At 38.3% G+C, this 22,666-nt stretch overlaps 1 protein-coding gene and 1 pseudogene across 1 annotated transcript in view; one reads left to right on the top strand and one right to left on the bottom strand.

The window, feature by feature from the left end:
• CD109 (CD109 molecule) overlaps positions 1–22,666 on the bottom strand; it is a 104,205-nt gene that overhangs the window by 57,879 nt on the left and 23,660 nt on the right. The window contains exon 6 of the mRNA XM_016141681.2: positions 18,557–18,682. Coding sequence (XP_015997167.2) covers positions 18,557–18,682 — 126 coding nt within the window. The remainder of the gene's footprint in view (positions 1–18,556; positions 18,683–22,666) is intronic.
• Positions 5,756–5,874, top strand: LOC118605717 (annotated as a pseudogene).

Genomic DNA, 22,666 nt, shown 5'->3' with positions numbered 1-22,666 from the left:
CTTACACATACTTTCATCTCTACCCATCTGCCAAGACTTATCTCAAATATTACTGCTTCCTCAAATCTCCAATCTAAAACCAATCTTTCTGCCTCCATGCACGTTAGTTATTCCTTCTTTGTCGCTTTCTAGTCTGCATCATAATATTTAGATACGTAGCTCATCTTGATGCAAGTTCTTTTATGTCTAGGTCCATGATGGACCATTTTTATCCCTCATAGTATACTTTTTGCAGTACCAACCTAACAGAGTGCGTGATACCAAAAAAAAAGTGTTCAATAAAATGCATTATTTTATATAAAAATTATTAGCTTTGACAAATGTAGAAAATCAACTAATTTGTTTGGACCTATTTTAAACAGACTTGAAACCAAGTTTTAGGCAATTATTTATTTAACACATTAGTAGTTACATTAGATTATATTCTAAATTAATTCTCCCTCCCTGCCTCCTACATTAGCAATCATCCCCGATAAACTCCTGGATTTTTCATCTGTTTACTGTCTCCTTCCCTTTCATTCAGCCTATAAATATGTTCAAGTCTTCTGTCTTCTTGGTACTCCTTAAGTGTCTTTCTGATTTCTTCCTTGTTTCCTCAGTGGTCCTCTCTTTCTAATCCTGAAACGTTGGCCCTTCCCATCCTGAACCCAGTGCTCTTCCCACTCTCCAGACCCTTACTGAGTTTATCAATTTATGGTTTAAATTGCCAATCCTATACTAAAGATTCCTAGGTAGTTTTCTCTAGCCTACATCTCAGTATGGAGATTCTGATTCAAATCCACCTTCTAGACATCTCTGCCTAAATGTCCTATAGAACATCCTGGACTTCTTTACCTGGATCCTCCACTAGGCACCCTTTCTTGATTGCCTTTCCCCACGTTATGTTAGATGGCCTTTCTATTCCATAAAAATCCTGAGTAAAACAATCATTTTACTTAACACAATATATTTTAATTTTCTGTTTTGTGTCCATCTCCCGTAAGAGAATATGAAACCACTGAAGGCATGGCACCTAATTCAGCACCCCTTCCATGTTTGTCGAATGAATGTATGTATAAATGAATGAAAAATTAATTCCTGTCCCCAGGCTGGTTCTTACAGGGTTCATCACGTCAGCCTCAGTTATCATACAGTATATCCTACAAGAGCTTAAAATAGCCTTCTCACGAGCGGAATAAGCCTATTCTAAGAGGCATAGCCGTCTGTCAAATGATGCATAGAAAAACCCTCTCTGCCCTGCATTTGGAGGTAATAGGAGTGCCAAGGAGTGGAAGAAGCCAGCCATTATGGAAAACAAGAAAAGCAGAAGGAATGTGCTTCTTTTCAGTCATTTTAAATTCTTCCGATAAATCAAAAAATCATTTTGCAACTGAGTGCTGACAGTGCGCTTTGGACCAGATGAGGCTTATAAGTAGTGAAATGCAATTCAAGAAATAAATTACTTTACTATTCAAGGAGTTTGAAAAACAAAAATTGATTTTGTAATTTTCAACATATCATCCAATAGGCAATCAGGCCATACCAATTTTCACAATGAGTTTAGTTATTTTTATAAAATATTTTTACCAAGTATATAATCAAGAATGGTAGAAGATGCTGAAATGCTTAAAATTAACAATAATTCAGAGAATTAACAGCAATTTATGCTACACATAAAGACAAAAACACTGAGTACTTCCATAAGTCTAGAACAAGGATCTGCAATCTTTTTCTATAAAAGGCCAGATAGTAAATAGTTTAGGCTTTACAAGTGAAGGGATTTAGAACAGGTCTCCCCAAAATGTGCCACTTTGGCATGTGAATTATTTTGAGCTGAAGACAACCAAGACCCTGCAGGCTCACAAGAAACTTTTACCTCCCCCTTAAAGAATTTAAATTAGGGCCTTGCCCATAATAAGAGTTATTACCAGAAATAACTTTTTATGACCTATCTATAGAGCAGGGCAAACTACTAAATACTGAACATTTGCTCTTCTTATTGTCCTGCAATGACCCTCTGAAGCCCCAAGGCATCTTACCTCATCCTTAGCCTGTAATGCCTCAGACACCTCATTTTAACTTTCTGTCTCTGTTCTGATTCTCTCATGCATGTTGGGTTCTCATATGCATGTAATTAAATTTAGTTATTTTCTCTTGTTAATCTGTTTCATGTCAATTTGATTATTAGACCAACTGGAAGAACCTAGAAGGACAAAGGAAAGTTTCTTCCTCCCTACACAAGCCATGTGATCCCCCTTTTGAAACTACTCAACTTTGATGTTGGAGTTCAAAAGCAGACAGAGATAACACATAAACAAATGGAACTGTGCTCCAATAAAACTTTATTTACAAAAGCAGGTGTTGGGCTGGATTTGGCCTGTAACTAAGGATTTGCTGACTTCAGTCTAAATAAAATTTATTTCCAAATTGTTCTATGTTAATTCTAGCTGAACTAAATTAAATTTGACCAGACTTAACTGAAAACATGCAGCAAAATGAAACTGAGGCCTTTTATAGGAAGTACAAATTTCATTTACTGAACAATTTTCCTTCAATTTCAAAGAAACGATCTACTTCAAAATGAGTTTTTATGTTTATTCTAGCTCATCAAATACAATTTATGTTTATTCACTCTGCCAGCAACTGGAGAGAGAGGCTGGCCTGAAGGCATAAATACTTGGGCAGCATGTCTTCTAAGCAAACACCTTTTCAGGAAAGAGAATACATAACTCATCAATGTGGTCTTATATGGTCACCATTCCATGGGGAAAGCACTCCCTTAAAAAACCTGCTCTTCAACACATATATTCACTTTCTATTTGTATCAGATGGGAGCCTGTTTCAATCAGATTTTCTGAAGAACTTCTAAAGCAGAAATGAAAAAGAACCATGAGGTAGTCTCAGTAATCTCTGTAATTTCTTTACTCTCTTATTCTTAAGTCAAAATTGAGTGTGAAGGTATATGTATGGAAACCAATCAAATGAAAGGAGAAAGAGAGAAAACATTATTTTTACTACCCTCCTAAGAAATATGCTGACTAAAGTGCAAATTGGAGACATGTGAATTACAACACCATATATCTATATAGTCCAGTTACAGAATAGCCCTTCTCCAAGAATGAAGCCATCCAGCTCTTGAGAGGGTTTCTATTTTTAACAAACTTAAAGAAAAATGGCATACTACATGACCAGTAAAATATATATTCTTTTAAACTTCAGGTCAGCTTCTATCAACCCTTGTTTCTACAGTAAAAAATTTTTTAATGCCAGAAACAGAGCTAAGGTGAAGGATGGATTATATTTGGTTTGCACATTTAGGATCATTTTAATTTCCCTAAATTCTGCCTTAGCATTGATCTCCAATGTCCAGATTTAATTTTTATTTAAAGATTAAGAGACTTAATTTTTTATATCTACACATAACAGGATGTTAAAATGGAACTACTTCAGACTCGGTTTTGGCTTGTATCCCAAGACAACAGATGCCAACTACATCCACATTCCAAAGTGAAGTGTAAGACTAGCTGCAGGACTTGCAAAGTTTTCCAAAAACTGGGTTTTCAACTATCAACCAAAAACCAAGATGAAAATAAACTAGAAAGGAATTTTAGTACACAGCTTCTGATGAGCTCGGAGTCCTACACACCCCACCCTGGGGATCAGGTGGACGTCACTTGGTTCTCACTTCAAGCCTAGGAAAAGGGCTTCATTCAATAGGACAATCCAGAGAGTTGGAGATGTGTTCCCAGGAGTGTCCTGAAGTTGTCAGTTGGCAGGCACTAGAAATGCCTGAACAACCTAAAGGGCAAATAGTGCTACTGACCAGCTGCATGGACAGCTGAGCTAAGAGAGGATGCTGAGTTGGGTGGTCTGCACCTGCTGAGTTTCAAGGAGCAAAGAATACATGAGCATTTTCCCTCAACTAGATATGCAAAATAGAGAGAGCCAGCATGGGACTACCTTCTCTAGTGATCAAAACCAGCCTCCTGAGGGGTAAGGCCACCTCAGAAGATAGAAGCTGGAGGTGAACTGTGGATGACCAGGAGCTGAAGACAGAGCTGTGATCTGCCAGTTGGAGGAGACAGATTCAAAAGCATCAAAGACACTTTGGATAAGAGACTTCCCATCAAAGGTAGGAGTGCTCCAAAAAACCCAAAAACAAGTTCTATAAAGGAAAGGTGTTGGTTTTAAATGCCTATAGTCCTTGAAAGCTCTGATGCCAGATGACTAGAGTATTCCACTGACCCATATTAAATTACCATTTTTGTAGGACAAATATTGGCAAATTCATATGACTGATTCTTATACAACAAGTAAAAGGTTTTTTTACCCCTCTCCTCTATTCCCTCCACCTATTCAATTCTGCGGAGTCCAATGCAGCCTAGTGAGTGGAGAACAGGCAGCCAGACCAGAGAAAAGCCAGGAGGAGATATGGGGACACTTAACTTTACTGGACTAGATATATTAGTTACTGAATGTAGACTGTTTTGTGTGTGCACATGTAGCCAAAAATGACAAGACCTTTTACTACCAGAGGGAGGGAAAAAAAAAAAAAAAACGGAACAAAATGTTGGCATTTGCCTTACATTTCATCCAAGGAATAAAGGAGAATTGGTCCCTAAGAACAGAACTAAATGGCAAAAGAATACTATATCAAGTAATAAATGTTCCATCTCACAGTTACACACAGATAACTAACTGGGCACACCAAACTGGCCGTCTGTTCATGATAAGAAAAGCTGGAGATATAGAAGGTATCCACATGTCTGCCTCATAAGACATTTTCCCAATGACACAGTTATGGTTTAGAGTTCTAGGGTGATCCACAAAAGTTTACTTAATCCATAATATAAATGAAATCATATGGTATGTTTGATGCTGTCCCCACTAGATATTATATTAATTCTCTCCTTCTTAGGAACAAAAGTTTTAAATGATCTATCTATATTCTTTATTGCCCCTGTCATCTGAATTCCACCACTACCATTCCACTGGCACAAATGGGCGCTCAGTAAGTGATGGCCACTTGCCTCTGCTAATCGCCCATCACTTCTCAGGCCTTGCTCTCCGGGAGGCCTCCAAAGCACCTGGTTCTTGGCCAGTCTCTCTGAATTCCTTCCCCTCCACTCTGTGTCTGCACTCTCTTATTTCTCTCTTTTCCAAGACTGCTTGTTCTTTCTCTATTGCTTTAGATGGCTCCTTTTCTTAGCTCCTGAATGTAGCGCTTTCCAACAAATTAGTCTAAACTCCACTTGCTCATCTCTCTCCCCCAAACCAAACTTCCAGTTCTGACATACTTAGAATCTGTAATGGGTGATTCTCTCAAAGACCACACTTGAAATCCCAGTCACTTTTGTTAAAATGTAAACTGAAGGATATTTTAAAATTTTGCCAATTTATTTTGGCATAATTTGAATGAAATCAGGCAGCACCAAACCGGAAGTGGTTAGGAGTACACCCCCGAATTGCTCAGGGAGATGCCTTTATAGAAAAAAGACAGAAGCAAAGTAAGGCAATTATCGATTGGCTATCACTTAAAGCCTAGTTGGCTGTTTGTGATTGGTTGTCCTTAGGGTTTTGATTTCACAACTCTGAGGCATTTACATGCTTAAATTTTGGTTTGCTTATGTAGGTCACCACGGTATTAGAGCCCCATCACTCTAATGGCCTCTCTGTTTAATTAATGTAACACATTTTACTCCTCTTTCTCTAGTGCCCCAAACATGATCCAGTCAGTCACTAAATCTAAAGATTCTGCCTTTAAAGCCTTTCTTGAGTCTATGGTCATGCCACCCTGAACATGCCCTATCTCATCTGGTCTCGAAAGCTAAGCAGGGTCGGGCCTGGTTAGTACTTGGATGGGAGACCACCTAGGAATAGCAGGTGCTGTAGACATTTAAAAAAAAAAAAAGTGTTTCTTGACATTTTAGTTCCTCTTTAGTTCACGTTGCTCCTCTAAAGGAGCCCCCTATTCCCCTCTGACTGGACTATTATTACCTAACTTAGAAGGTATCATGCATTTCTTAAACAATGATACTAACTTCTTGGTAGTTCCTTTCCCTTCAATCACCTCGCATGCTATGATCTTCCTAAAATACTACTTTAATCATGTTATACTATTGTCTAAAAATTTTCTGCAAAAATCAACAGGACAATAAATATTTATGATTTCTTTTGTTTGGGGGTTTAACATTAAGTGTGACATTCTACTGAATAATGTCTGGGTGTTTTTACACTGAACATGCATTACTTTTGTAGACAGAGGGAAAAAATAAGAGTATAATTTTAATCTTTTATAATTTGAGACTCATTCGTGGACATTTTTGCTTTCTTTGTCTTAACAAGTTTTATATGAAATTTATAACACTGAAATTCAAAGTCAAATAAAAGTTTTTAGAGCCCTCCTCCACTATCTACAAAATGAAATCTAAAACTTTAGCCTGCTATCCAATATCCTCCATATCTTGACCCATAAACTTTTCCAGTTTTCTCTTCAACACCTACTTTCTACAAGGCCACTACTCCAGGCAAGTGCCTACTCCCAACTCTACAGCTCTGTCCCTGAGCTTCCAGCCTTGTTCCATCTCCACCCCTACAAGTTCCCATCCAAGTCCCACAGTGCCCTCTGCCTCCATCTAGTCAAAGCATGGAATTTAAAAGGTATGGCGAGGCTCTACAAGTTCTCTGATCCAAGCCCCTTATTTTACTGCAGGGGAAACTGAGATCCAGGGCTGAAATGACTTGTTCACAGTCCCTCGACTAAAGCACGGGGCACTGGGTCTTGCAACTCCCAATCTACGCTCTTTGCATTTATTACACGATGTTGTCCCTGACTGTGAGCTCCTTAATAGTAGGGCCCATGTCTTATCATCTTTAGAAGTTTACTGACTGGCATTTCTTTCCACCTAACATACAATAGGAAAATTCCATATTTTTAGCTTTATTCAGATCCCTACTAATGTTCCTATGTTTAGCCCTAATACTTACAAAACAGTAATCATTTAATATCCTGTCTTTTTCTCTCTTTTACTTTTACAATAGATATGCAAAGAACTTCAAAATTAACAAAAACTCACAATGAAAATATCATCCAGTAAAAGTGTCAGTAGATGTATGCTGAACTACATAAAGGACAGATGTGGAAAATGACTGAAAATGTTTATTAAAATTTCTACTGTTTACCCTTTCCTGTTTGGAACCTAAACATCTGTGGCTTAAACTGCAGATGCAACATATTCCTCTAGAGGTTCTCAACCTGGATTGAACATCAGGATCACCTATGGCAGGCTCAATAAATAAAGATGCCCAGTCCGCTGCCCAGAGCTACTGAATCAATTAACAGTGCTGCAGCCCAAATGTAACAAATGTATTCAGTCATCTTTTCCTTCAGTAGAAAATTATTGCACCTAAAATGCCAGGAATTGTGCTAGGTGATAGGGATACAGTTTCCTGTCATGGAGCTTTTGATTTAGTGGAAAGAAAGACACTTATCAAATAATCACACACATTAACATAAAATACAAACAAAAATAAAATGAATTAAAGTGAATTAAATTTAGAGGAAATTATGAAATCTGAAGATGAGGCTAGAAAGTGGCACTAATTAGATCAGACAGGGCCTTGTGCAGGCCCTCGTAAAACATATGAATTTCATCCTGAGAACAATGGAAAGCCTTTGGAAAGTTTTAAGATGAGCTATAATGGGAGAGATGATAAAAATGAAGTCACTGGAGAAAAGATAGGGTCAAAGTTCGGTGTGTCTCTGTCTCTCTCTCTCTCTCTCATCTCTCCCTCTAATGTAAGAGACATGGCACATTAGATTTTGTGTAAAGATCAAGAGAAAGAGAGATCCAGGTTAAAGATTCAGGAGAAAGAAGAGATGATCAATACCGTAAGGTTTCTGAGCAAATAAAAGAAGAGAGAAGCCATAGGAGGGGTAATGGTTTCCATTTTAGATGTGAAGAGCTACATCTTTTCTGTAAAAGATGATGATAAGCATGAGACGGGTGCCGACACAAGGAGAAGTCCAAATCTGGCAGAGGGAGATAAAGAAATTTCTATCTGATAACTTCTCTTTTCTTTATGAACTAGAAAAGGAGATTTTCTACTGAGAGTGAGGAGCAAAGAACGAGAATCTCCCCATGAGATAGCATCTTCCTGACTCCCTTCTCTCATTAGAAAGAATTACAAATATTCTGGTACTCATAAGTCTAGAACTAAACAGCTGACGAAATGAAGTCGTTCTATACCTGATATTTGCTCACAGTGATAGGACTTGGTAAAAATGGATCTAACCAATAACCAAGACATAGACCATACAAGGCTCCAGTTAGGAGATTAGTGGTCCAGGCATCATATGTCACACACACATTCATACTTCTAAAAAGTTGCACCATTTGAAGTACATATACATTTTGTTGCACAAGGGACAAACTGGTTTCCTTAGTAGAAAAGTATTAACTAGAAACACATTCTCTTTAAAAACAAACCATTTATTTAACCCCTTCTGTTCTTATTGAAAGTGGAAAAAATTAAGGTTTTTTTAAGACATGCAACGGGACCATCTTTCTTGGGCACCTATCTCAAGCAAGAGGAAAAAGCGGAAGTGTAGCTACAGCTTGTATTGAATGGGAAATTTACACTTGAGGCAAAATAATTCAATGTATTGCTCATTTCTCCTTTTCTCACTCCACCCAGGGACTCAGTACTCATTTCAGTGCCATGCTCTGGCACCCAGTGCTGCCACCAACAGTCAGAGTCCAATGAGTTGTAATCTTCCAAAACTCCCTCTATGCCATGGAAAATTAAGCATCACATACAACTATACACACACATCTCACTAGTGTCAAATTCCTGCTTTTGATGTTGCACTATAATAACGTAAGATAGAACCACTGGGTACACTGCAAAAAGCGTACTCAGGACCTCTCTACACTATCTGTGAATCTCTTTCAAAATAAAAAGTTCTTTTAAAAACTAACCTTCTTATGGCTCATATCACCAAGATTATCTAGTCTGCTAGGTAACGACAAGCTAATCCTTAATAATATATTAGTGGATAGTAGCGTGTTTCCCCTACCAGCTAACTAAATGCTGTGACATGAGTCTCCTGGACTCCAATTCTCCATCTAAAGCCACGGCTACTGTGGTCAGAATCTGAGACACTCTGAAAACAATCCGGTGTGCGAGGGGATGATCTGTGCGGAACCCTCAAATCATGTAACAGAGGTGGGCAACTTAAAATAGCATTTGCTGCACATATTAAATAACTTAATGTTATAGAACTGGAAATCTAGCTTCTAACCCTGCACATATGAAATAACTTAATGTTATAGAACTGGAAATCTAGCTTCTAACCCTGACATTACTATAACACTGCGTGAGCCTAACAAAGTCACGTCACTTCTCTCAGATTCTTTCTCCATAAAATAAAGAGATGGATCTGGGCAACCACTGAGATCCTCCCCAGCACTAAAACCCTATGATATGTGCTAATGAATCCTTAGATCCTCCATTTCACTGATGATCAAGACACTCTAAGGTCTGATCCCAAAACTCTGACTGAGGCCAAAAAAAAATGCACCTGAAGAAAGGGGTAGGTAAGAAACACTTCAAAGAATGAGCATTTCTGTAGTAGCTTCTGGAAAGAAAAAACAAGACAAAGATATCTTTACAAAAATCAGCATGGAGTCCAGAAATTTAAATGCACACCACCAACAGGACTGACAAGAGCAGATCAAATGACTCAGTAAAGTCACAGGAATAATATGGCATAAAAAATTGTGATTGCATTTTGAATTTCATAAGAGACTAGGAAATTCAATTCTTAACTGAAATCTTTTTTCATTTTCAGAAAGTCCAAGACATTAATCTAAAAGATCGATTTCCCCTGGTTCACAGGTGCATCAAATACAGCAACTATACATATTCTCAAAATAAAAATATGCGCACATATTTCTATTAAATTGTAGTATCCTATAGAAGGGTAGACTATAAGTCAAAGAACATTACAATGGATAATAATCAATAGAAGTAGTCTGGGAGAAACAATTCCTTCACTCTGTTCACTCATTTTTTTCATCTCACAAGCATGAACGAGTTCCTAAAAGGGGTCAGATACTACACAAAATAAAATAAATATGAAAATTAATAAAATAGAACTCCCGTCTTCGAGGAACTCACAGTCTGATGAAAGGGCTCAGAGCAGGCCTCCCCAATGTGTGCCCCTTTGGCACGTGGATCATTTTGACCTGAAGGCAATAGAGACCCTACAGGTTCAAAAGAAACTTTTACCTCTCTCTTAAAAATTTTAAATTAGGGGCCTTGCCCATAATAAGAGTTATCGCCAGAAGTAACTTTTTGTGACCTATCTGTAGGGCAGGGCAAACTTCTAATTACTGAACATCTGCTCTTCTTACCATCCTGCAGTGACCTTCCTCTCCTCAGAGTCACCTCAGAAGGTCATTTTAACTTTCTGACTCTGACTCTCTCGTGTATGTGGGATTCCTGTGCATATGTATGTATTAAATTCAATTTTCTCTTGTTAATCTGTCTCATATCGATTATTAGACCAAGAGGAAGAACCGAAGAGGATAGAGAAAAGTGTCCCCCTCTCCCCCTTACTAATAAATAAGGTAGTCAGATTTTTTAAACACTACACTGATCAAAGTTTGGAAAAATAAAACAAATCTGGAAATTCATAGTAGTGATACTTGCACAACAGAGCGAATGTACTTGATGCCACTGAACTATACACTTAAAAAAGTTAGAATGGTAAATTTGTATGGATATCTTATTATGTTATGTTTATCCATGTAATGTATATCTTGCCACAATTTAAAAAAAGCAGAGGGGGGGACTACACTGGTCAATAAGTGCTGTCACAGAGGTGTATATGAGGGCGATGGAAGAACAGAGAACGAATGCTGACCTCTACCAGCTGACACTCAGACTTCTCCCTGCCTTTCTCACTGCACATGGAAGAATTTGAGGTCTTTCCCAAAAAAAAGCAGTCTTTTAAGCTAAGGCCAACAAAAGTATTCTGCAGCCACATCCACATTCCAGAGAGCATGCCACTGTTTTCTGACCTGTCACAATTTGCTCCATGCTTTCTGTTAAGCTGTCATCAAAAGCCAGGGGAGTTGACCAGATGCTACTTGTAGAGTGCTTCAAGGACAAAAACTGTCTGAACAAAGATGTGCTCTCTGCAAAGGACAAACAGCTCCATACAAACCTGACAGCAGAAGCAAACCGACCCAGGCAACAGCTGGGCAGCAAGGTTGTAAAGATAAGGAGCATTCTGAAAGGCTATAAAAAGCTTTGCGTGTAACTGTTACAAACACAGAACAATTCAAATGAGACTGCTTCTGAATTACATAGTAATGTGATATCCAGGGCTCCAAAAGAGAGATTTTAAGCCATGGAGCTATTGAGATTTCTACCTTCTTTTGCTTGTCCCCTACCTCCAGCACTGGTTTCAGAGAAGGACTGAGAAACTACAGCTGGTCAGAGACCGCAAGGTTACCTAGTTCAGTGTTTCCCAAATTGGCTATGTGTCCAAATCACCAGATAAGTTGTGAAATTACAGACTGTCTCCCCCAAAAAACTGATTCCATAAGTCTAGGGTGTCAGGAGACTTCGTGGAGCTACTTACCTGGAGAAGTAAAGAAGCTCAGAGTCTCACCACTAGGAAGTTGAAAAAAAAAAAAAATTCAAGACCAGGTCTCCAGTTCAGTACCTTTTCCACTACCTGACACTGCTTCTCAGCGGAAAAGATGGAAACTAAAGATGCCTCGCTGTGGGCACATATCAGCACTCCTCAAAATGGGTTCCAAAAAACAAACAGACTTTCCTACAGTGCTTATTTAAAAGGCAGATTCCTAGGTCTCATGCCAGCAATACTGACTTGTGATCTGGGGACAGGACCTGGACTATGCATCTTGAACAAGCTCCTGAATCAGTTGGTTCTAAGCAAACTGATGTTTGAGACCACTGGTAAGTTCTACCAGCAGCAGCCTCAAGTGGTAAACTCAGCTGCATGAGTCATTCTGGAAGGGAAGACAGGCTTACACCTGCCACTGAGGAAAGAGGGCACAGGACTGCAATTATCAAGTGAGCAGGACTCTCGGTGACTGGAACTCTCCCTCAGGGTTCTCAGAGGAACGTGAGTGTCGATGCTTGAGTCACCCAGAAGCCTGGAACTCTGGGCTGTGAGCTGCCTACAGGGAGAGGGCTGGTGTGGCTAGATCCCTCCTGGTTCCCACTATCATTAGCCTTCCTTTTATAGAACCTCTGTCTGCCTTCTAATAACCTGTAATACACTTTTTAAATCACAGATGCTTCGGATAAAGAAGCTGTGGTACATATATACAATGGAATATTACTCAGCCATAAGAAGAGATGAAATACTGCCATTTGCAACAACATGGATGGACCTCGAGATAATCATGCTAAGCGAAATAAGCCAGACAGAAAAAGTTGAAAATCACATGATATCACTTACATGTGGGAACAAAACCTAAAAGCAACAAAGGAACAAGATAAACAAACAGAGGCTCATGGACATGGACTATAGACTAGTGGTTTACAGAGGGTAGGGGGTGGCGAGAGCGGGGAGGTAGAGAGGGTAAGGGGGTCAACTATGTGGTGACAGAAAAAAATCTAACTATGGGGGGTGAACACACAGTGTAAATACATATGTACCTTACTGTTAAAGTGTACAAATGAAACATTGGATTTCGTTAACCAATGTCACCAAAAAAATAATAAAAATAAATTTAAAAAATAAATAAATAATCACAGATGTAAGAACATTTGCAACTAAATCTGGTATATGCATACAAAGGGGATATTATTCAGCCTTAAAAAGGAAAGAAATTCTGACATATGCTACAACATGGATGAATCCTGATGATATTATGTTAAGTGAGATAAACCATCACGAATGACAAATACTGTTATAAGTCCACTTATGTGAGGCATCTAGAGAAGTCAAAATCACACAGAAAGTAGACCGGTGACTGCCAAGGCGCTGGAGGTAGGGGAAATGGTGAGTTATTGTTTAATGAATGCGTATTATTAGTTTTGCAAGATAAAAAGAGTTCTGGAGATGGATGGTAATGATGACTGCACAACGTGAATGTATTTAATGCCACTGAACTATACACTTAAAATAGTTAAGATAGTATATTTTATGTTATGTGTATTTTTACCACAATAAAAAAATTGTGGGGAAAGATTTGCAACTATTTGGGAGAGCCAAGGACGCCAGTCAAAACACAGATGGATACCTAGAGATAAGGCACCTCGAGAAATACTGCAAAAAATGAAAATATAAGCAGTGTTAACTTTTAAACAAGTTATCTTGTTTTAAAGTGTAAGATTATTATCAAATCAGAGTATGTTTCTCCACTTGTCCTATAATACACCTGACTATAACAGCTCTGTAAAACATGTGTCTACGGAGAGGTGTTATGGCTAAAATAAGCCTCTAAGGAAAGGGCTGATGCTCTAGGAAGTTAAGGAAGAAATCGTGGAAGTAGCTGGGAGAGGTAGAAGCCATGTGATTGTTCTTAGAGAAAAATACATGCCCAAAAGCAGGAAAGAACTATTCATGTTCAATGCAGGTATGTAAATTAAATATATGCATAAGTAGCACCCCCAAAAAAGTCAGTGCAGTGTTCTCTCTAAATTTTATTAATCTTTAAGAGGGCTTAAAAATAATCATTGTCAAGAGTTGCTTTGTAATTGTAAAAAATACATAAGTCATTTAGATTTCACATTTAAGTAAAATCATATGGTATTTGTCTTTGACTTATTTCATTTAGCATAATACTCTCTAGGTCCATCCATGTTGCTAGAAATGGCAAGATTTCACTCTTAAGACTGAATATTATTCCATTGTATATATGTGCCACATCTTATTTACCCATTCATCTATCGATGGACACTTAGCTTGCTTCCATATCTAGGCTATTATAAATAATACTGAAATCAACATAAACATGAATATATCTTTTCAAACTAGTGTTTTGGATTTCTTCAGGTAAATACCCAGAAGTGGAAGTTTAGGAAGATGGAGGAAAACAGTGAAAGAAACTAAGAAGTACAAATAGCAAGTTTACTAAAATAGTCATGGGGACGTAAAGTACAGCATACGGAATATAGTCAGTGATATGTAATAACTATGTACGGCGTCAGATGGGTACTAGACTTATCAGAGTGACTACTTTGTAAAGCATATAAATGCCTAACGTTATGTTGTACACCTAAAACTAACATAATAGTGCGTGTCATCTGTAATTGAAAAATAAGTTAATTTAAAAATATAAAAATAAAGCCTCAAAAAATACATGCATATGAATGTACAGAAAATTTATTATGCTTCGCTATCACATACTGCACAACAAAAGGAGATTTTAGAAAAGAATAACAACCTAGAAATTTTACTAGATTAAAAAAATTACTCATCATTAAAAATCATGAAGGTGAAAAAGTCTATTTAAAGGTCAAAAGCAATTTAAGTAATCCAGAAAGATTAAGAGTTTAATAAATGACTCACTCACACTTATTCCATAAAGTTACATGTCACAGTTGGAGAAATGCCAAAGAGCCCACCAAGTGTGTTTTACCTACAGGATCCTTTTCCTGACCCAGTGGAAAGAATAATTTAAAAATGCCACTCGGATTGTCCGCAGTCACTACAAATCAAAGCTCTGAAAAGTCCTGCATTTTTTTACACATTGTCTTTCAGTAGTAATACTAGGATCAGTCCATATTTTCTCTAGAAAATGGGATTATCAAAATACTCTTCTGAAAAAAAGTACTTTCCCTTCCTTGAGTTTTATAATGAGAAGAGTCATTGCCTTAGGAAAATAAAATATAGTTTATAATAGTGTATTATTTAAATAACAAATATATTTTCATCATAATCGTTATTCATTGCTGAAAGAAAAGGATTTTAATGATGAGCAATATACAGTCCTCGAATGCTGTGCCAGAGTCGAGGAAAGATGAAAACCAGAGACTAAGGCTGAAAGCCTTTGCTTCTCATAACATTTCTTTGATTATACTGACCTCTGGTGGCCCTTGGAGGACTCTTTTTTTCTTTCTTTCTTTTTTTTTTTTTTTTGTTAATGAAGAGGCCTATAGTTCTTAGTTGTGTGCTTTAACATTATAACACTTATGAGGAATCTTTTCACATTATATATATATCAAATAAGTACACTTCACTTAATTTGTCAATTTTTATACCGCAACAAAACTGGGGGGAAAAACATCATCAGTAATAAGTACTCAATAAACATACTTGTCTTCAAAAGAATAAAATGTTTATGGAACGTGGAAAAGGAAAAATTATATTTAGTTCAAGAAAAATGACTACTCAATAGCTTTCATACATTCATTTAATAAATATTGACTTCTATGTGCAAAGCACTATTCTATGTCTCAGAGATACAGGGGTGAACAAGCTCCCCAAAACTATAATCTACGAGGTACTGCCAATTAAAAATGACATAAACCAAGAGAAGTACAGAGTGTTATATGAGTGTCTAAGGGTTAAGCCATTTTAGACGATGCCTGAAGGGTGAAATCAAGTCACTTGAATAAGAGTAGAAAAATAGTATTCCAGGGAACAGCACAGGAGGGCTCTGGGATAAGACGACAGGCTGGTGAGTTTAAGACACTTGAAGGATATATGTCTAAAGCATGGAGTTCAAGGGTAAGGGTGGCAATTAACTGAGGCTGAAGGCTGAAGAGGTGGGCATAGGCCAGATCTTATAAATGCTTTTTAATTTTTTACGTATATAAATTTCCTTTTTTTTCTTTCCTACCTAAGCAATGTGACAAGTGAAGTCCACAAACCACTACGTGAGAAACCCTACAAATCCTTGCACCTACAGTCTCACATCTTCCACAAGTCTTTCTCCGCTATTTTATCCTCCTCTCTCCTCGGGTGCTTACTCTGTTCACCACTCATTGAACAAATTGATCTCTCGGAGGCTGGCACCCACCTGAGACTGCTCTGCCTGGTCAATTTTTTTCATTTCTTTAATATATAATTTTATTGCTGGTTATTGAAACTAAGGCTAAGAGGAGAAACAAAACTTCCCCATCCACATACAACAATTTAATAGATAAAAGAATAGTTAAAATAAATGAAGAGCAAGAAGTAGAAAATTTAAACTTTGTTATAGCTTTAAAACATTAACATCTAATGTAATCAAAAATCACATTCAGATATCAAACTTAAAAAATAAAAAAGACCTTTGGCTCCTCATTTAAAAAAAAAAAAAATAGTGTATCCCATTTGAAACTGAAATGTTGGCCAGGCCAACCACCTTGGGTCTCTCTGTCTTTCCCATGGCAGCACTGGCTTCCCACCACCATGCCAGGATATCTGCAAGCATTCCTGGATTCCCCAGACTAGATTTTACTCACAGGTGCTGAAACACTGCAATATGACCTCAACTTCACATTAAAGACCTTAGAACCTAAATTTCCACCTTATAGGACATCATAACTTTTTGAAGCACTGATTATTAAACATGTAAAAACATACTTTAGACAACCACTGTAAAAGAAAAAAATTACACACGCTCACACACACATATGAATGGACCAACAATGGACTCCTGATTCAAGGGAAGCCCATCCACCTAAGAAGAGGCCTGCCTGTAGGGCTCCGAGGACACAGTTATTTAGTTGAGCTAATGTGACTAGACCAGATTTGGACTAGAGAACACCTTAAAGGTTGACATAAGAGTGAGAGGAAAAGGAAGCAGACCACAAGAGAGACGGAGCAGCTGGCCCCAAAGCATCGGTGCTCATCCTTACAACAAATCCTCTTTTCCCTAAGGTGGTTCCAGTGAGACTCCATCCTCAGAGGCACCAGTTGGACCTCACTGACTCAGCACCTTAAACGATCTCTCTGCTATTGTACTGCTTTCCATTTTTCTGCCGCCATTGTGCCAAAATGGTTTTTGAAGACAGAGATCACATGTCTAGCTTCCTTGTATTCATCACAGCACTATAAGCCCTCAACACATATTCGATAGAGGATGGATGGATGGATGGATGGATGGATGGACGGACGGACAGAAAAACAACTGATTTCTGGAGAATCTATAGTGAAATCAAAAAGTGGAGACTAAGAATAAAACCGCAACTTCTTCCTAATATGCTTCCTAATCTTCAACCCCCATCATTGTCCACCCCCATCATTGTCCGCATGCTCTAGCACCCCAAACATCTCCCAAATCCCCAGACACATGAGGCCGTCTTCCATTTTCCTTGCCTCTAAACAAATCCTTCTCTCTCCTAAGTCTCACAAATGTCTACTTTTTCCTCCTTCTCTACAAGCTCAGTTGTCTGCTTCCCCCAGTGTTCATCACCCCTGCTCTAGGTTTCCACAACTTCTTGTACACGACTCCACACTTTCTCATTTCCTATCTGTCACTCTCTCTGTGGCACAACCTCTCCATGAGCCCAGCATGCTCTTCATCTTTAGGCAGATGCTCAAAAACCATGTGCTAACTAAGGTGGACTGTTTCTGGTTTTAGGATGTGGCCAAAAAATGCTAACTAAAAGAAAATTTTTAAAAATTTTTTATTTATTAAGTAGGTCCTTTTATCTTACTTCAGATCTTATACTAATGAATGATTATTCCTTCTAATACAGTGGTTCTCAATGGAGGAAGAAGAGAGTTCCTCCAAGGGACATCTGGCAAAGTCTAGAGACACTTTTGAGTGTCACAAGCTGGAGTGAGGGGAGAGCTCTACTGAAATCTAGTGGGTAGAGGCCAGAGATTCTGCTCAACATTCTATAATGCAAGCGATAATTCTCACGATGAAGAGTTTTTGTCAAAAATGTCAATAGTAAGAAACCCTGTTCTAACAGAAGTATTTTTGAGCTCTTATTCATGAATTTACTTTAATAAATTCCAAAGAAAAAATGAAAAAATATTCAATTAATCTTCAAATATCACACAGTAATGCACAGAAGAAAACCTGAGGCAGAGACATAAGGGTGTTTTAATGCCCCGCCCGGTGAAATCTCAGAGCCACATGAGTTGGGAGCAAATAAAGGAAGAAAGTGGAAAAATTGAAGAGGAAGAAGAACTAGGGAACAGAATATTTATGTGGCTGTTTAAAGTCACCGTTTGTTTTTCAAAACAAAGATAAAAGTAGGTAAACCCAATCTCATCAGGAGTCATTATTCTGAGACGTTAAGTTTGCCAAATAATAGCTATGTATCCATTATTTAGTTTTAAAATACTCGATGTATGCAATAAATAAGTAAAATAAATATTTAATCAGTTTTATACTAAAATGTGAAACATTTTAACCTTGAAACATTATATTATAGAAAAAAGACAACAATGATTAAAACTCCGATATGTTAGCATGTAGGCTGACCCACTGAAAAACGTAGTAAATTATAAAATAAACCACTTAAATTATCTAGATGTTCAGATCAATGTTTTTCTGTTAATTGAATACATGACTTTGGAGATATTTCCCCATCTGGCCTATTTAAATCATTTTAGCATTCCCCCTAAAAATGTATTTATACTCACATTCACTTGAACTTGAATAGACCAGTCACCAAGCATTGCATGAGAAGATAACTGAAAAGTTTTGGAAACAACTCCAAGATCATTTTGTTCTGTCAACCACTGTTGAATCAAATTTGACTTGGGGTCCTACAATGAAAATCATACATGTCAACGATATAAAAGCTGCCTATGTGTATATGCATCCTATTTAAATATGAATGCTCTTGTATGCACTCCCAGGCATATCCAAAATATGCTACAAAGATAGTTTCTGGAAAATGTCAGCTCTGTACCACCGAAGGCAAATTGAAGTATCTTCTTTGTTCATATGCCCCTGAGAATATCCTGATTTTGCTCCATCTTTTAATTCCTACACCACATTTCCTTTTACATGAAACGGTACAATGTACACATCACCAAATCTGTGTAGTTGTTATTGTTGTTGATGATGATGATGTTGTTAAAGAAAAGTCCACAGTAGAGATAACAGGCTCCATGTGTTAAAGACCCACTATGTGTCAGGCACTCTGCCTTATCATTACAATGCATACATCATTCAATTGTTACAATTCTCTTTCAAAGTATGATTATCCAACAGTATAGTATAGTTAAGACAACTAATGCCTAAAGAGCTTAGGTAAGGCCTCAATTATAAGCGATTGGCATGATCCGATATCATAGCACCAATGCATGATGAAATTCAGGATTCCCAGGCATCTTTTAATTTAACAAAAGTGTATCATAGAGATGTTTAACCAAAGGAATGCATGAAAAACACTTCAATCTTTCTATACTCTCTGACAACGATGTCTCTGTGCAATATTCATCCAAGCCAAACCAGCAGTCATGCCAGATTCCTCTCACATTCCCAGTCCTGTCTCTTTAATATCTCTTTTTTCTCTTCTTTCCAACCTCACATCCAGCCACCATGTCCTATTTTCTAACTATTGCAAATAATCTCCCTCCTCCAGTCTTGCCCCTCCAATATATCTTCCCCACTGCTAATGGTGTTATCCATCTGAAACACAAATCCGAGATCGAGGCAAAGTGGCTGAAATGGTTGGCATAATTTCTGTTATATAACAAGCAGTGAATGAATAAACATTGGTTATGATCATTATACTAGACCACTAGGAAATGATTGCTTTTGTTTCCTTACAGAATGAAGTCTACACTCCTTTGCACAGTTTATAAGGTTTAGTAATCTGACCACATCTACATTTCTAGGCTCATCTTCCCCCAAGTATACAGATTTGTTTGCAATTTTCCCCCCAAAAAACATGCATCTAGGCCTCTACAATTGCTGCATGGAATGCCTCCCTTCCTGGTCTAACTGATGAAGTAAGCTCATGGCTTGCTTTCTATACATGCCTCCAACAGGCAGAAATAACCATTTCCCAGAGAGCCCCTAGTACATCTGGAGTTTACCCCTTTTCAATATATACTACCGCATAAAGTACTCACTGGTTATCTAGAGGGGTTTGGTGTTTTGTTTGTTTGTTCCCAACTAGACTGTGAACTCCTGAGAGCAAGAAGTAAATATTGTCCTTTATTCTCTATCCTTTGACTAGAGGTACTGGGTTAGTCCAGTTATTAGAAGCCAGAAAATATTTCTCTCCCCAAGTCGGGGAGAATGTGAAAGTCAGGGGTAAGTACAATGCTGAGAATGGAGTAGTCAGAAACTAATTGTTAAAACCAAAGACCCAAAGCAAGTCAGGAATAAGCAGGTCACCATTCTTGGCAAACTTCCAGGACAGGCATTGTAATCAGCAGTTGGCTTTACTGTGCCTGCCACAGCATGATGCATGGGAAGCCTACAAGGTTTAAAGGCTCAAAAACAAAGGAAGAAATACAAATAGCTAATAAATATATGCTGTCTCATAATTAAAAGAATGCAAATGAAAACAATGAAATATCATTTTTCTTCTGTCAGACTGACAAAGATGAAAAATAATAATTCCCAGTGTTATTTAAAGTGTAGGGAAAGGAATATTTGCACTTCGCTGATGTATTATTTTGGTGAGGGTGCACATGTTTCCCAAGTAATGCCATGACCCTACAAACAAAGGAAGTCAAAACTGAAGTCTTTGATGACTTTGCACCTAGAGAACCTGGAGAACTGGGAGTGAATGAGATAATCCCTCTGATTTCCCAAGACCGTCTTGGACCTAAGCCTGTCACCAACAGGAAGATGGAGAGAATGTAGAAACTCCAGAAGTCTTTCGAGAGCCCATCAGGATTGAACGGGCCATTCATGGTGGCATCACAAGAAAACTCGGCATTTGCAAACAGTCATCTCCTGCTGGGGCACATACAGGAGAGCCATGTACAGTGTAAACAGTGCCCCTATCACAGCCAAAACAGCTGCATGATGGAGATGCTGGAAAAGCAGCCCCTCATGCCCGTTGAGTCACCTCTAGAAGCTCTGGATCTCAGTTGCTGCCTCAGCACAGCACAGTGCCAGCTGCCTGTGCCAGACTGTCTTGGGCAGTAAATTCCCTGGCTAGAGAATGTGTCTGCAAGGAGTATTTCTGTCACTCCCTGGAGTCCTGGATTATGCCCACAGTGTCTGTCCAGCATGTGGAATTAGAGAAGTCTAATCACTTAAACAAGGTGATGTCCTCATCTGGCCAGGGATGCGGTTCTGGTTTAACCACTGCTGCTCAGGCCAGAATGTCAGGCCCCACACCAACACCTATTGCCACGTAAGGTCATTCATCTGTGCCAGGAGCAAACTTCTTCAAGAACTGAGGTCAAGGAGGAAAGCCAGCCGTGCCAGCTGCCACCACGGTGTTAGAGGCACTTATTTCTATTGTGTTAGGCTAGATTGACTTGAGGGGGCCAAAATTAGGGCAGAATTGGGCCTGTTTTTCTCACTGCTTGAAAGGCCTCTGAAGCCCCTTTCCTTCCTGAAAAGGTCAGGCAATAGAGCAGTCAAAATTAATAATACCCAACAATAAAAAAGAAAAATCACTGAACATCCCCAAATATGTGGTGATGGTCAGTGTATGGTTGGTTGCTTCCTACTGTCATTCTTGGCTGGGTAAGACAGGTTCCAAAAAATTAGCTTCTTAGCCATCAGATGCACTTCTCCACGTTAGCCTGTAGGTGATGCTGTGTTGGGAAATACAACTGTCCAAGTTGGGCTTTTGTTAAAACTAAGCCCCGCTTTTTCTGGGAAGTTTTGCCAAGAAACCCAACTATTCCACACTGAAAGATGTAGAAAACATTACAGCCTGGTGAAGACTGGCCCAAATGACTGTTTCAGATGGAGGAGTACAGTGATGTGGGCATTCGCGTCAATGCTATGACCTGTCCTCTGAAAGTTACAAGGAAGGAGGCAGCCAGACCTGAGTTCATATCCCAGCCTCACTGCCAGAATGCAGAAAGCAGAGAATGGCCAACCCCCATTCACTGTTCCCAAACACTTTGCAGTCCAGGTGGAATTTTAGTCTAAATTCCCCTCCCCTAGCAAGAACGGTCACATGTTGGCCAAGTCAGCAGGATCCCTCAGAACCAGAAGCAGCAAGAGGAAGGTTTATCTGAGCGCTTCTGGGAAAGCCAAATGCCCCAGGGTAAGCAAAGAATTGGAAAGAATAATGCAAAGATTCTACACATCAAAAGTTAAAAATGCATATACTAGAGCAGAATAGAGAGGCAAAATTATAAAAATGCACAGAGCTGACCCGTATTAGCAGGGTTAGTTCTGGGTTAATGCCTCATGGGAAATTTATTCAGTGCTGACTTGTATCCACCTAAAGTAGAAGAATGTAATTTAGATGTAAAAAGCCAGAGATATACAGACATGTACTTCTAAAATCCTCCATTTTACTCACAGTTTCTGGCATATAGTAAGTTCTCAGTATACGTGGACAAATGATAAAGGATAGTATGAATGGAGTTGAAGTCCATAAAGCCTTGCTCAGAGTTATATGAATTTAGAAATGCTATTCACTATGTCAGCCTGCTTTATAGACATTCCAATATACAGTAAAGACAGAAATTCACAGAGCTACAAACGCTAATCAATCCTAACTCAATTCAATAAATATATATATTAAGCACCATGCCAAACAATATAGTATTTGCTATAAACATAAATTGGCTGGAAGTTATATGTACATGTTTGTT

The sequence above is a fragment of the Rousettus aegyptiacus genome, unplaced genomic scaffold, assembly GCF_014176215.1.
Source record: "Rousettus aegyptiacus isolate mRouAeg1 unplaced genomic scaffold, mRouAeg1.p scaffold_m13_p_1, whole genome shotgun sequence".
Lineage (NCBI taxonomy): Eukaryota > Metazoa > Chordata > Mammalia > Chiroptera > Pteropodidae > Rousettus > Rousettus aegyptiacus.
The sequence above is the reverse complement of the archived record's forward strand: the minus strand, read 5'-3'. Positions and strand labels throughout refer to the sequence as shown.